Source organism: Manihot esculenta, chromosome 2 (assembly GCF_001659605.2).
Source record: "Manihot esculenta cultivar AM560-2 chromosome 2, M.esculenta_v8, whole genome shotgun sequence".
NCBI lineage: Eukaryota > Viridiplantae > Streptophyta > Magnoliopsida > Malpighiales > Euphorbiaceae > Manihot > Manihot esculenta.
The window spans coordinates 37,257,719-37,274,421 of record NC_035162.2 but is presented as its reverse complement, the minus strand read 5'-3'; the positions used below and the strand labels follow the sequence as shown (position 1 = coordinate 37,274,421).

Here is a 16,703-nt window from a genome sequence, read left to right as displayed (position 1 = left end):
ATTTTAAAAAAATAAAATAAAATATTATTAACATTTTAAAAAATTTAAAAATAAATCCTTTCTGTGTTTTACTTCTTATAATTTAAAAAAAATTATTAATCAGCTCCTCAATATTATTAAAAATATATTGAGTATTTTAAACTTTTTTATAATATTTAAAAATATATTGAATATTTTAAACTATTTTTTATAGTACTTAACAGTTAAAATCAACAACAAAAAAAAAAAACTTTGAAAACTTTTTAAAGTGTTAGTGATATTTTAATGTATCTTTCAATCAATTAGTAAATTTTCAACTAATTTTTTCAAAAATAATTTCAGTACCCTTATGCGACGAATTAAAAGTCACGGTAAATATGATTGCAAATTATTCTTTCACTAAAAATCAATATATAACGGTCGAATATATAATTTGAAAAAGTTAATTACTTTTCATCTTTTATATTGATCTATCATTTCATACATTTTTTACCTAAAACTTCATCTATTTATGTTTTTCATCATTACCATTAACCATGGTACACGTTTTCATGACTAGGCCAAACTTGCAAGCACAAAATCGCCATAAATGTATATAATGGAATACATCAAAACGTGGCATATGGGTCTACTCCCTTTTTTTTTAATTTTTTAAAGAAAGCTAATAAAATAATTAAAATAAAAGCCAAAAAAAAAAAAAAAAAAAAAAAAAAAAAAAAAAACAGAGACACTTCCCTACAACTTTACCAATCAGATTTGGACAAACAAATTAAAAAATATAGGAGTTTCAAGTTATAAAACCTGTATGAAGACCAGCACATTGGAGCAATTATACAAAAAAAATTGATACTACAGCGCATGGTGAGTTTTGAAGAAAAAGAATTTGTTACTTCCGAGGTATCAAGATTTGTTGACATATAGGACAGGGACTAGCCCAGCCATTTTACCATCCCTTCCTGGACGCTTCTTCCTCACCTGTAGTAATAAAATCTTACATATATTAAAACGTTTACCATACACACCACTTAAATAACAATAATAACTTAGAAACTCCAGGTAACTAATTTTCCTATTATACTTCAACCATAATCAACTAATTTCAGATTACTGTCTATGTAAGAGGAAGAAGTAAGAAAAAACATATGACTTACATGGTACCATCCATCAACTTCATATTCAATTTCCACCTCCTCTCCTGCTGTTAAATTTAACTGCAAGCAAAAATTATTTACCGTTTTAATGTTTTAACTAAAATCAACTTATTTATGCGTTTTAATTTCCTATAAGAAGCATCACAGGAATAAACATTTACTGGATCATGAACCAGCAACTATAGTTTCAAAGAAGCAGACATTATGCGTACCTCATCGTCTCCACCAGCAGTGAAGTCATAGAGTGCCTTTCCTGATTGTGGATTTCCAGAAGAAAGTCGATCCTCATCCTCTGATTCAAAACTCTGGGATCCACGACCAGCTAATGGGTTCTCAAATGACTCGTACCTTTGCATGACAGATGACGTATATGATGGAGGCTCTTCTCTAATCTGAAAAATGTTAAGAGGTTCAGAATCTGTTATGATCCAATATATAAAAGACATGTAAAGTGCAAGGGTATGAGCCCTCACCGGAGACCCTGTCTCATAAATTGATGAGCCGCCGCTATATTTTCTTCCCCCTGATCTCTCCTGTTAATAGACATTTGGAGTGTGTTAATATGTGCAAGGACAATAAAAATGTTTTCATGATACAGGAAACTTATATAGTATTAATTTCGCATCAATATTGTAAACATTGTCTCTCAGAAGTTGGCAAGTGAACTGAAAACAATTCATTCAGGTAATCAGAGCACATTTCTCAGAAAGAAGAATGTCAATTGAAAAAGGCTGAAAAGGGCAACGGAGCAAATAATTTCCTAGCAAGTATCAATTCTTTTTTAGAAGCAAATTCCCAAGAAGTGCCCACATGCAAAATTAACAAATGACTTCAGATAAAAACAGTGGGTTAAATTTTACCGAAGTTTGTGATGCTCCAAAATTAGTCGGCCGTGAACTGAACAGTGATGGGTAGCTCATTCCACCAAAGTGAGATGATATTGAAGTTCCAACTGATCCTGTTGAGTCTGGGGAGGATGACCCAGAAGATCTCCCGTCATCTTCCTGCAAATCCAATAAAATACAGAAGTGAATCACTTTATTGCATGCTATTCCCAATTCACAAAATATAGCAAGTTTTCATACCTCTAATTCTGAAGGCTCTAGTAGTGTCTTTGCCCACATATCATCATAGCTAACAGAAGGTCTAGAGATTATATTCTCTTCTTCAACATCAGGAGCATCAGTTCCAATACCAGCAAGAAATTCATTGACCTAATACAAAGAAGACACTGAAACTCGTATAAAGTTGAACAAAATAACCTATTTGCATATGAAATAGCCTAAGATTTGACTATAGTCAAAATCAAATGTTAGATTTAAGAAAAAAAACCAACAAATCAAAGATTTTAGATTGTTATAAAACCATTCAAGAAAAAGGAGCAAGAAAGAAAGCAAGCAGTAAAGATATGTATTACAGCTCTTAAAAAAAGGGGAGTCATAAAGGCAACAACCCATATAATAGCTAAAGCATATTTTGAATCAACTAGTGTAATATCATATCAAATAGCTCAACTACTTCAAGAATTACAAACATAGATTACATGTATCAATACTTTTTTGTTAATGTTATATTTTCTGTCAAAATATATTATATGCAAATGGTAATATCATTTTGTGGCATTAAATTCATTAAAATTACCCTGTTCATTGCGGGCGCACTGTTACCCAATAATCCATCATCACCAAGATTTGCTGCCCAAGCATTCACCAAGTCATCATCAAGTGCATCAGACTCCACGGGAGGTGGCTTAGATTCATAAATTAGGTCAGAAATTCCAGTAGCGACAGCTGGGTCACTTAAACCAGTTGATGCACTTATGTTGTGCTTTGTACGGTAGATGTCAATAAGTTTTGCACTGTAATTAAATTTCAAAATTAAAAAAAAAAAATCACAAAATATGAGAAACACAAAATAGCACAAGTTAAAAACTACATTAAACATGGAATGAATGTCACAAAGTAAAAAACACACCACTTGCAACATTATAGAATCGGTTGATGACCAATAAGTACAGACCCACAAACAATTACAGTTCTTCCAATTTTTTGAAAATTCACTAGTATAGCCCATGAAAATATGACTTACAAATTTAAGGTTAAAAAAATTTCAATGAAAGGACTGACGTGAGTATTAAGATAATAAATTTTATTAATTAGATGGTTCTCTTTCTATCCCATGGAGCTCATGCCATGTTCATATCTTGGTTATAATTGGATCATTAATATTAACATGGCTAATTGCATGAAAACAAAAACCCTCAGCTGCTCTGCAACTTTCTAAATTGACCCATCATTAAAAATCTACAATTCAACACAAACTGATAAAACCTTCTCAATGAAATAAACTTTTGATAAAATAATTGACAAGTAGCAACCATTGATTAGTTGTGAAAATTTTTAAAAGCTAAATGTGAAAAGTATATATAAGTATAAACTTCAAAATTAAAAATAAAATAATGTCTCAATCATCTCCCTGTCACTCAAATTCACCCAAACAAAGGGAAAAAAAAGAAGAAATATTTACCACTCTTTAGAATTTTGAAATGCAGAAAGGTTGCTCAAGAAATATTTTCTATGCATTATAAGATGAAATTTTGAAGAGAAATTTCAGAAATCATATCCCTCAATGTATTAAAATAACAATAATAAGATCAGTTAAGCAAGCAAAGTACTTTCTCTAGAATCTACACTGTGCAATTCATCCCTCCACAAGAAAGAAGAAAACATGCAAGTAGCCATCTAGAAAAGAAAAAAAAATGTACATGCACATGTATATATGTCTATAGGAATATTGTATGGAGCTTATATTTAATTGAAAAAAAAAACTATTTTAATGATTCTATCATCATCCAGAAAAGAACTTTTGGCATTGGTCACAACTGTATATGTAGAAAAAGTTTTATTTTTCTTTTTCCCATAACTAACACCAGAATAAAGGATTTTCAGAAACCTAATTAACAAGCTTCCAACTCAGAAATTTGAACTATTCATCATTATATATACATTTATATATATATATATATTCAAACATTAACAGAAAGAAAGTTATGGGAACTAAAATGTGAATGTGGGGAAAAAAATTCATAGAATAGACTTGATTTCTCTCTTGTTTGACAGTGAAGAAAATGAAAGAAAAAAGGGAGAAAAAGAAAAAAAAGTCATTTTCCTTTGTTTGGAAAATAAAAAATAATGGGAGGAAAGAAAATTATGCATTTTAAATTTCTAACTCCATCCTTAACTTTTCATGAGAAATTTTGTCTTCAAAAAGTTGCACTTTCAATATTAATTAACTGATTTTAACATATTCCAGCATTTTTTCAATGTTATTAAACTCAGCTCGGAGGTTGACCCAGAAGAAGGATCAGGTCGACGGGACAGGGTGACTAGTTCAACCAGTGGATCAATGATTCAACCAACCATTTCTATAAATGTGCAATTAACTTTTTAATATTATGAAATATTAATCACATATATTAAAAATAAAAATATATTTTATAGAATTTATTAAATAAATAAAAAGACACAGCAATTTACTAGCAAGAGGTGAACGAAAAATGGAGTTTTGTTTGTTGACCAAAAATTATTATTATTTTTTAGTTTCATGGTGCATGAGATGATGTTGATGTTGGGCCTGGGTTGTGATTAAAATGAGAGAACCTTTTCCTAATTAAATTTCCAATAATGTTAGGAGTTAAAAAAAATAAATGTATTATGACTTCAAATTTAAAATTATTAATGTGGCACATGAGATGATGTTAAAGCTGGGCCTGGGTTGTGATTGAAATGAGCAAACCATTTCCTAATTAAATTTCTAACTAATAAGGTTAGAAATTAGAAAAATAATTGTATTATGACGTAAAATTTAAATTATTAATGTTGTATAATATAAGAAATAGTCATTTAAGTTCACTTATTACAAAAATAAAATAAAAATATTATTGTGAAAAAGTAAAAAATAACTTTATTACATTTTACATATGATAAAAAATAATTTATGTAAATTATGTAATAAATTAATTAGTGTGCTTTTGGATTGGACAGAAAATATACAACTACTATGTAAGGTCAAGTTATTGCAACTTCAAAGACTTTTCATGAGGTTTTGAGTTGGAATCCCCTTGCCAAAGAGAAAAAAAAAGGTCCTATTTGACTGGTCAAATTGGCTGAGCCAAATAGGTCACACCATTTCACCTTTCTGACCGGCCAGGTCAAACGGCTCACACTGATCACTTTCTCATCCGGTCAGATTACAGACCCCAAATGGTTTGCAGTCTGGTTCACTGGTTTGACTTTCAATAACAATGATTTTTCCCCTCCTCACTCCATGATGACATGTTGGAAAAGGCAGAGTGAAGAACAAATCCTATTTTTCCCTTTGTTTCTCTTTTTCTCCCTTATTCCTCTGCCCCCAAATTCTTTCCCTATTTTCCAACCCTACCCCTCCTGTAAAATAAATTAACAATAACAATAATAATAGTAAAGAATTATTGGATCACGTGGGCCAATTCTTCAATAGATGGTGGCTCACCTCTCTCAAGCAATATGGACATCATTAATTTCAAAAAGGTTGATATTAAATAACATGTGGGTAAACTTGTACCTTATTGGCCCCAAAGGTAGATACTTCGCTCGGGGAACATAGCAAAATAATGAAACGAGATCTAGCAACCTTTCATGCGTTTCATAAAGTTTCTTCAATTCTTCATCTGTCCACTCTTTATTTGTATTGTCATGGTTGCGTATATCCCTAGAACAGTGGAAAATTTAATAAAGGTAAATTAAAAGAATAATATAACAAAGGAGGGGGGAAGAAGCATTGCTCTTACTTGATCAGCTCATCTTGTGCTCTGTACATTTCATCAAGAACCTTTATCATGGGACTAATTAAGACACCAAGCCCTGTACCACTGGCCCCTTGATCTTCCCCATTACTGAGATGGATGTCTGATAATTGAGATTGCACACCACCATGTGCTAATGCATTCAGGAATTCATAAATCTGCAGTCTAAAAGGCTCGCCAGACCTGATTGCCATGGTTGTGAGGGCTTGAGCAGCAACAATCCGAACCTGTCCAATGTCCACAAAGATCAGAGCAAATAAGGGATATTGAAAATGAAAGCAAACATATATCCAATACTCTCCACATAAAATTTAAAATACAGCTGTTACATAACTTAGATTAGGCAAAAGAAATTTCAGTACTAGCATCTTCTCAGAAGCAAATACGAGGGACATACATAGCAGACTTTATATGTTATTGTTACATATGAGCAACTGAAGGGTAGGATAGTATATTCGAGAAGATCAAAGGAAAGGACAGAGAATCAAGAGGGTCAGAGTTAGCAATCTCGGGATCAAAGAAAAGGACAAGGAATCAGAAGGGTCAGAATGAGTTATCTCGGGGCATGCCTCATGCAAAAATATCACTAATAGCTATATATATATATATAGGAATAAGACAAAAGGGGGAGGTTATCGGGTAATTTCTTGTGTTTTTGGGAGTTAGAGCTTGTTCCTGCTCAGGGGAGGGTTTATACTCCTAGACTTGTTCGGCAATTCAAAGTTCATCCATCCAATTTCTTTCCTTCCTTCTCTGTTAATATTTTGCTTACATTCCTATTCTCTATCATTTTGGTCCAACTTGCCAGCAAATGCCTCATACCAGAATGGACAGTAGAGTGGAAGCGATAGAGAGGAATTTAGCATTGTTGGAAGATGGATTTACAAAACTTAAGGTGGATAATGAACAGGTGACCTCTAAACTTTCTTCTATTGAAAGTCTGTTACATACCTTGGCTAAAGGGAAAACCATCACCAATGAGGTGAAATCTCTACTCAACTTACTTCTGGCCGCATCGCATCCACCATGCACTCTCCTTCTCCTGTATCTCTTCATCTCACAGAGGATGTTCTGATGGCAAAGAAACTGGACATTCCTACCTTCAATCGCGGGGACCCAGTGGGGTGGTTGGCTCGGGCAGAGTAATACTTTGAATTAAATGGCACTTGTCCTAAACTCAAGGTGATGATGGCGCTTCTATGTATGGATACTATGGAAGATGGAGCACTCCATTGGCTCCGCCATCGCATTCCGAATTCAACTTGGGATCAATTTTCTGCTGAATTATTACATCGTTATAGTTCTGATGCTTTGATGAGTCCTTTCGAAAGGTTAGCTACCGTGAAGCAGTCAGATTCAGTGGAGGTCTATATCGATCAGTTTCTGATTTGTGCTGCTCAGGTACCTCATATCTTTGATCCTCATTATTTGGGTTATTTTTTGAATGGCTTAAAGGAGGAAATTCGTGTGCGGATTCGAAGCCATGACACCACCGATGTATATGGGACTATGACCATCGCTCGTGAAGTTGAAAGGGACTTGTTTAACATTGGACTCTTCAAACCTTCTTATCCATCGTCTAACCCACTGCCGCATATGGGTTGGGCTCTAAGACTTTCTCTCTGCGACCCACGGCCTTCTCGTCCTTCAACCCACTAAGCCCATTCCCTGATTTATTTACCAAAACAACTCAATAAACTTCTTCCACGAATCAAATCAGCCTTCTCACTAAATCTCCATTTCCGTCTGAGCCTACACCTCGCCATCAAAATACTCGCCACCTCACCCATCATGAGTTGCTAAGGATCAGATGGTGATTGCAGCAGAGGATGATTTGGATGATAGCCACTTAATTGTTCTTAATGAGATGAGCTCTACTCCTTTGTCGACAACGGTGAATGATTTGCATTTTTCTTAAATGGAGCTTCCTCTGTGGGTAGTATCTCTCAACTCAAGATGATGAAGTTGTTTGGTAAGGTTGCAAACACTCAAATTGCTTTGATGGTGGATAGTGGGGCAAGTCAGATTGATTGGAACAACAATTGGGTCTTTCGGTTCATCAGACCTCTCCTTTTCGCGTGAAGCTTGGGGATGGCACATACTTGGAATCTTTCGGATTACGCCCTGATTTTTCAATCAATTTGGGTTCTCTTACCATTGCTCCAGATTGTTATGTTTTTCCTTTAGGCGTGTTGATGTTATTTTGGAAATTTCATGGCTCGATGCTAGGAAATGTCAAAATGAATTACAAAATCTCACTATGCATTTTGTACATCAGGGACAAAAGATTACTTTGACTGGTAACTGTTCTTTATTGTACTCTCCAATTTTCGAGCATGCTCTTCAGAAGCTCAGTGGAATTGTGTATGGGGTTGTTCTTTGACTATGTGAATCGCGACTGCAGATATCTTTTCTAGAGGGTCCAATTCTGCTGGAGTAATATCTCCATTGTTTTCCTTCAGAACAACCAAAGAGTTGGGTACAGTGGCTTCATTGCGCGGAATATCAGTACAACACCAATTTCCAGTACAATTCAGCAGTCTATGTATCAGGTGATTTATGGCAGACCACCCCCCATACTTCTCCATTTCTTACCCGGTGAAACAAAGGTGGCCGCTATCTCAAGTTCTGTTAGATAGAGATGAGATCCTCCGTCAGCTCCAATTTAAGCTTCAGAAAGCCCAATATGCAATGAAACACCAAGCTGACAAGAAACACAAGATATTTTTTTTCAAGTGGGTGATCTAGTATTTGTTAAATTGCAACCCCATCGACTACCGTCAGTTTCTTTCTGGATTGCTCAGAAACTAGCTCCTTGATAATATGGCCCTTTCAAAATTATTAGTCGCATCAGTTCAGTCGCTTATAAGCTGGAGTTGCCTTCGGAAGCCAAGGTCCATCCTGTTTTTCATGTGTCTCAGCTTAAAAAAAAAAAATTGGTGATCATGTGTCTACCACCTAGCAACCTTCAGAATTAGTTGTTGGTGCACCATTACCTCTGTTTCATGAGAAGATTTTGGATTGCATAGTGACTATAAATGGCCAATCTGTTTCTCAGAGTTTAATCAAATGGCATGACCAATCTACGAAAGATGCAACTTGGTTCCCTGGAGAACAAGGCTGATTTTCAATATAGTGGCAAGATTACATATGAGCAACTGAAGGGTAGGGCCAAAGGCAGGTGGATAGTATATTCGAGAAGATCAAAGAAAAGGACAGAGAATCAGGAGGGTCAGAGTCAGTTATCTCGGGGCATGCCTCATGCAGAAATATCACTAATAGCTATATATATAGGAATAGGACAAAAAGGGGAGGTTATTGGGTAATTTCTTGTGTTTTTGGGAGCTGGAGCTTGTTCCTGCTCAGGGGAGGGTTTATACTCCTGGACTTGTTTGGCAATTCAGAGTTCATCTAAACAATTGCTTTCCTTCCTTCTCTATTAATATTTTGCTTACATTCCTATTCTCTATCAGTTATAAATGAGAAAAAAGAGAGACATCAGCAATAAGAACTTATAAGAACTTCATAAGGAATATTGCAAGATAGCAAGAAGGTTAGACTAAGGATGTTTAGCCTTATGATTGGAAATATAAAACGACTCAGAATTCACATGGACAAGCGAGCAGATATTCTGAAGTAAGACAACAAGCAGGTTAGCCTAAGGCCATTTCGGACCATGATTGGAAATGTAGAACAACTAGGAATTATGGACAAAGGGGATTTGATTAAGCAGCAAATTACACAAAGATGGGTAATGGGGAAATGCATATGCAGTACATGTTGGGAAACAATTGTAATTCCATTTTCTAGATATAACCTTGAAATTCCTCTTATCAAGCAAGGAAATCCCACCCACAATTATAAGCTTTCTTCTAATCCAACTTGAAAACAAACTCTTCTACATGCATCCTTTTAACCACTGCTGCAACTTCATTAGCAATTTTAGCTGTACCCCAAATTCATTTCCCACACCAGAAACAACATATTAACCCTATCCTTTGGGTCGCATTTTTTGTGATGAAGTACCACATGCACAAACATGGATGCACAAACACACAAAAAGCAGAGGGAATATGAATACAGTTAAGATACAAACAAACAAGACAACTTAGATTGTGAAACCCATCCCGCCCGCCCACACACACAAAATAATAATAATAATAAATAAGAGAGAGAGGGAAAGAGAGAGAGAGAGAGAGAGAGAAAATTAGGGTGGACAAAGCAATTATGAGGATAACAGCCAGGACATATATCAAGAAACATCTGCAACATATCCTAAATGTACTATGCATACAATTATTGATTGTCAAGAAGTATTCTAGTTTTAATTCTACATGGTAAAGCATGCAGATATATAACATGGGAAAGATGCGACAAAAGAGGGCTTAGGATTTTTGTGCTTCACAGATACACATACATAATTGAAGGAAAATTTGATCGATCCCTTGGCCAAATTAAGCGCTTATATCAACATAACTAACTAAATTAATTAGGGAACCACAAAGTTCAACACCTTAAATACAATAAAATCCCCAAAAATCCAAATGGATAATTTCATTACCGTTACAATTTCCAAGTTCAGAGTTCAGACAGCAAACATGCAGGAGGGAAAAAAATGAAAGAAAAATAAAGAAGAAGAATATCAACATGTAAAAACTCATACCTCCCAGCTCCCACTGAAAGCACATCTCTGTAGTCGAGTCAACGCACCAGCTAGAGTAGGATTACGGGAACTGGCAGCAGCAACCATTTTATCTGCATCCAACATCATCAATGCAGTACCAGGAGGAGTTGCAGATTCCCAAGCATATTCAGAAGCAGCATAATTTGCATTTTCTCCAAGGAACCATACCTGTGGGCTCTCAGTTAAACAGAGTATAATGAGCAATGGATAATTATTCAAGCCAAAAATAATCTGACATGCTATCCATTATACAAACTGTAGATTGGCACAATAGCTATTGTTATAACCAAGGGAACTACTTACTGCTGCTTGAACTAATCTCTGTAATGCCAGAGCAGACTTTGGATCGGATGCTGATACCCTATCCACTGAGGTAAGTCTTGACATCGACCCAGGTTGTGGTGGCGGTAGGTCAAGAACTATAGTGACTGCTTCCAAGGCTGTGTGCTTCCCATCAGGACCAGCGCCAACAAGACATGTCTGTGCATGCAACATTAACAGCAAATTAAAGTTATGCGTCCTTTTTAAGTAATCAAACACAACTTAATACATGTAAAACATAAAGCTTAACACTCTGTGGTTCACATTTCAAGTCACCTCCTAAATCACTGCTAGAGACATGAATGGCTGTGACAATACAATTAAATGCATATTGTAAAAGAACAAATAAAAATAGATAATCTAGTATCAATGTTATCACAAGTAATGGAAACCTACTTTCCATAGCAGTTGTAATACATCAGCATCAATCTTCCCTGGAACTTTTGTAGCAAAGATCCTTGCAATTTCAAGCAGAGTGACGGCCATATCAGGAGTTGCCTAGCCAACCAATGAAATAAACATACATAACTACCATAAAAGGTGTGGAACAACTTGAAGCATAAAAAAAGTTACAACATAAATCAAATAAAACAAAATCAAGATCCTTCTCATGGCAGAAGCTTTCTGAAAATTTAATTTTCCTAACATTCTGCAGTATAAGTATGTTTGTATTTTCAACTGCTCTTAAAGCAGTGATTCGTCATCAACTTTCTTCCTCTTACTAAAACTTGCAATTCAGTTTATGTAAATTTACCTTATAAGCAGACCTTCAGTTGGTAATTTATCAAAGAAAGCAATTTAAATCTGCATTTAGTCACCAAAATGATGACTGCAATGATGATGATGAACCAAAATGAAATTGCTTAAGAGGAACTAAGAATTTGGCAATGTTGAGATACTTTATGTAAATAGCCTAGATTTGTAGTGATTGTGGGCATAACGAGAGATATAATTATGTGATATGATTAGCCTAATTTTAGAAAATTAATTTATTTTCTTAGCTAGTATATATTCTTGTAAGTAATATATATACCCAATTGACTTGAGAGAAATCATCAAGCATCTTTCTCTCAAAGTCTCTTCTTCCCTCTTTTTTTTTTTTCATCACCGTTTCCATGGTATTGGAGCCAAGAAACTTGAACTAGTTGTGAGTGGCAGATCTGTCACCTTACTTTTGGAGATTTTCTAGAAATCAGTTAGTCTCACTGCCTAGCCCACCTTTCTTGTCGGCTTTCAATCGGCAATATGGTAAAGCGCCGCCACTAGAACTGGCTCCACCACCGCCCAAGTTGTCCGACTCCGGTACACATGCCGACACATGAACTGTTCTTCGGCGAATTTTTCACGCCAGCAACCCTTCCTCCAGTATCTCCGGACGCCGGCGACTCCAACCCACTAGATCTGGTCACCTACCCAGCTCGTCTTCACACATCCCTTGTGAACAGTAGCTTTGGATCTACTATTCACAGGCATTGATTCTCTTTTTGACAGATTCAGGTCTTGATTTTTGTCCCTTGTTGTTCCAGAATCTCTCAACATGTCTGAAAAGCAGAACACCTTCAATACAAATTCTGAGTCCCTTAAATCTTTCTTTTCAATTGCTACCGTGAAATTGCAAGAAAGTAATAATTATATATCTTGGGCTGCATCAGTAGAATTATGGTGCTTGAGACTGGAATATGATAATCATTTAACAAAAAATGAAACTAATATCACTGCCACTGATAAAACCAACTAGGTTAAGATTGATGCTCAACTAGGTAGTCTTTTATGGCATTCATTAGACTCGAAATTTCATGCTTTGTTTCAGTCTTGCAAAACTTGTTGTAAGAATTGGACTAAGGCCAAAACATTGTACACTAATGACGTACAATGCATTTATAAAGTTGTGTCAGATATAGTCCACTTACAACAGAATCATCAGGATATAGCTAGTTACTTAGATTAGGTAGAAACTCTAAAAAATGAATTTAATTCTCTCATGCCTTTTACTGATGATGTTGATGCACAAGAAGAACAACAAGACAAATTCTTTATGGTTTTGGCATTAATTCTGTGAAAGTTTAAATTTTGGTAGGTTCAATTATTCCAACTTTAGAAGATGTGTCAACTAGGCTCTTATGTATTTCCCTTAGTAAGAATGACGTTAAAGATATGGAATCCTCAGTTTCGATTATGCAGCAAGGAAATCATGGACAAGGAGGAAATCGCGGACAAGGAGGAAATCGCAAAGGTAAAGGGAAGAAGTTCCATTGCTCCTATTGTGATAAGAATGGTCACACACTGGATGTATATTGGGCATTGCATGGCCGACCACCATGGCCTAATCAACTTGATAGTACTGGCAAGTCAGCAATTCATCTTGCCTAATCTAATGATAAAGGCATGCTTCCACAACCTACCAATAAATCTCAAGCATTAAACTCAATCACTTTAACCGGAGAAGACTATAGGGAATACTTGCAATTCCAAACAGCTAAGCAACATCCTTCATCTTCCAGCATTGCTCACTCTGATAATTTCTTTGCTAATTTCTTTGCTTGTCTAACCAAGTCTTCACCCCTTGGTCCATGGATCCTAGACTCTGGTGCTTCTTTGATGCTTTTCTCTGGTCATCACAATTTTTTCTCTACTCTTGTTTCACCTTCCATACCATCTAAAGTCACTTTAGCTAATAGTTTACAAACTCAAGTAGGAATAGTTAAAGTACAACTCCTTCCTCCTATTTCCTTAACTATTGTCTTTACTGCTGATTCTATTGTGATGCAAAACCGAAGTACCGGGAGAATAATTAGAACAGGATCTAAGTCACAAGGATTGTACCATCTCTTCACCTCTCCAGTTGTTTTTGTTTCTACCACTTCCGCTGAGCTTATTCATAATCGTTTAGGACATCCTAGTCTTTCTCAAATTGCAGAAAATCGTCCCTAGTCTTTCTTTTTTGTCTTCTTTAGTATGTGAATCATGTCAAGTTGGGAAACAAACTCGGACTTCATTTCCTAAGCGAGTCAATAACAAGACCAACTTGATGTTTGACATTGTTCATTCAGACATTTGGAGTCTAAGTCGTGTCAGTACAACTTTGGAATTTCATTATTTTGTTATTTTTATTGATGATTATTCTCGTTGCACTTGGCTTTTTTTAATGAAGAATCGCTTCTCCATTTTTCAAAAATTGTGCTGAAATACATAATCAATTTGGTGTTCGCATTAAGATTTTGCGTAGTGATAATACACGAAAATATCTTTCCTCTTCTTTTTTCTCATTTCTTGTCTACTCAGGGTATTACACACCAGACTTCTTATGCCCATACTCATCAACAAAATGGTGTTGCCGCGTGAAAAAAATCCGCATTTGATTGAAATAGCCCGCACCTTACTCATACATCATAATATTCCACGGCGTTTTTAGGGCGAGGCAGTCCTTGTTGCCTGTTACTTCATTAACCGTATGCCCTCCTCTGTTTTGCAGCATCAGAGTCCTCATTTGGTTCTCTTTCCTAATCAAACCTCTAATCAGTTGTCCCTACGAGTCTTTGGATATATATTTTGTTTTTGGATATAAATTTTGTTCATGATCATAGCTCTAGTAAAGACAAACTCCAACCCAAATCAGTTAAATGTGTCTTTCTCGACTATTCTCGGCTTCAAAAAGGTTACAAATATTATGATACCTTCAACTTTTATCTCTCCTTGGCCTCAAGTCAGTCCATCTCCCACTAGTACAGATATTTCTCTCCCTGATGCAAGTACTTCTAATCACTCACATCCAGTTCCATTATCATCTACTTCGGTCATGCCTTCAGTTGCAACGAGTTACTCCTCCTCTTGCTCTTCAAAAAAGTATCTCACTTATAATTTTGTGACTTACCATCATTTGTCTCCTTCCTATTATACTTTTGTTTCCACCATGTCTGTTGTTTCTACATCCAACACAATCAGAAAAGCATTGGATCATCCTAGTTGGTGTAATGCAATGGTTGAGGAGATGACTTCTCTTCACAATAATGAAATTTGGGTTACTACCAGTAAGTCTACTATTGGTTGTCGATGAGCTTACACAGTTAAGGTGGGACCTAATGGCAAAATTTATAGGCTTAAAGCTCGCTTTATAACTAAAGTTACACAGATTTTTAGGCTTAATTACAGTGAGACTTTCTCTCCAATAGCCAAAATAGCTTCTGTTCGCCTCCTCAACTAATTGGCTGCAATTAATCAATAGACCCTTCATCAACTAGATATTAAAAACATCTTTCTTCATGATGAGCTCGCTGAAGAAGCCTATATGAAGCAACCTCCAAGGTTTGTTGCTCAGGGGGAGTCAAGCTTAGTATGTCGTCTTTGGCGCTCCTTATATGGTCTAAAACAATCTCTAAGAGCATGGTTTGGACAGTTCAGCACTATAGTTCAACAGTTTGGAATGTCTCAAAGTAATTCTGATCATTTCATATTTTTTCGTCAAAATGGTGATAGATGCATCTACTTGATGGTCTATGTTGATGACATTATCATTACAGGAAATGATCATGATGAAATCTCTCAGTTTAAGCAACATTTGTTCAGTCATTTTCAAACTAAAGACTTAAGAAAATTGAAGTATTTCTTGAGAATTGAAGTGGCACAGTCTAAAAAAGGTATTGCAATTTCTCAAAGGAAATATATTTTAGATATATTGAAAGAAACAGGCATGTTAGACTGTAAACATGTGGACACTCCCATGAATCCAAATGTCAAATTTATTCCTGAACAGGAGAGCCACTTAAAGATCTTGCTAGATGTTAAATTTGGGTCAGGCCTAACTCACCCCAAAAGCTAGCTCAAGAGGAAAGAGTGCCTATGGCTCATATCCTTTCCACAACCGATGTGAGATTCAACACACCCCCTCATGCCCAGAATTTTTTACTAATGCATGACATATTTATGGGAGGCCCAACATCGGATAGGGAGGCTCTAATACCATGTTAAATTTGGGATAAGCCTAACTCACCCCAAAAGCTAACTCAAGGGGGAGGAGTGCCTATGGCTCATATAAGGGGCACATTACCCCTTTCCACAACTGATGTGGGATTCAACACTAGATACAAAAGATTAGTTGGCAAGCTCAATTATCTTACTATCATGCGACCAGATATTTCCTTCGTTGTAAGTGTAATTAGTCAATTTCTTCAAATCCCATACAGTAATCACTGGGATGCAGTCATTCGCATTCTTAGATATATCAAAGGAGCTTCAGGACAGGATATATTCTATGAGGACAAGGGTCACTCATAAATTATTGGCTATTCTAATGCAGATTAGGTAGGTTCCCCTTCAGATAGGTCAAGATATTGTATTATGATTGGAGGTAATCTTTTATCTTGGAAAAGTAAAAAACATAGTGTGGTTACAAGATCAAATGCAAAAGTAGAATATCGAACTCTGGCTTTAGCAACATGCAAACTCATTTGGTTGAAGTAACTCCTTCATGAATTGAAATATAGCGATACTGATCAAATGAAGTTGATATGTAATAATCAAGATGCCCTCCATATTGCATCAAATCCAGTTTTTCATGAGGACGAAGCATATAGAGGTGGATTGCCATTTTATTAGCAAAGGATTAAGTCGGGATGCATTTCTACTAGCTTTGTCTACTCAAATGATCAGCTAGCCAATGTTTTCACAAATCTCTTTGGGGTTAACGAATTAAATATATTTCTAAGAAGTTTGGAGCATATGACATGTA

At 35.7% G+C, this 16,703-nt stretch overlaps 1 protein-coding gene across 1 annotated transcript in view; it reads right to left on the bottom strand.

Moving 5' to 3' along the window:
- Window positions 1-531: 531 nt before the first annotated feature.
- Window positions 532-16,703, bottom strand: part of LOC110608952 — a 37,393-nt gene continuing 21,221 nt past the window's right edge. The window contains exons 16-27 of the mRNA XM_043952406.1: window positions 11,375-11,476; window positions 10,961-11,137; window positions 10,637-10,825; window positions 5,959-6,200; window positions 5,733-5,879; window positions 2,772-2,988; window positions 2,216-2,344; window positions 1,991-2,134; window positions 1,604-1,663; window positions 1,343-1,522; window positions 1,131-1,190; window positions 532-954 (exon numbers count right to left, since the gene is read on the bottom strand). Of these exons, the coding sequence (XP_043808341.1) occupies window positions 880-954; window positions 1,131-1,190; window positions 1,343-1,522; window positions 1,604-1,663; window positions 1,991-2,134; window positions 2,216-2,344; window positions 2,772-2,988; window positions 5,733-5,879; window positions 5,959-6,200; window positions 10,637-10,825; window positions 10,961-11,137; window positions 11,375-11,476 (1,722 nt within the window). The 3' untranslated portion in view covers window positions 532-879. The remainder of the gene's footprint in view (window positions 955-1,130; window positions 1,191-1,342; window positions 1,523-1,603; window positions 1,664-1,990; window positions 2,135-2,215; window positions 2,345-2,771; window positions 2,989-5,732; window positions 5,880-5,958; window positions 6,201-10,636; window positions 10,826-10,960; window positions 11,138-11,374; window positions 11,477-16,703) is intronic.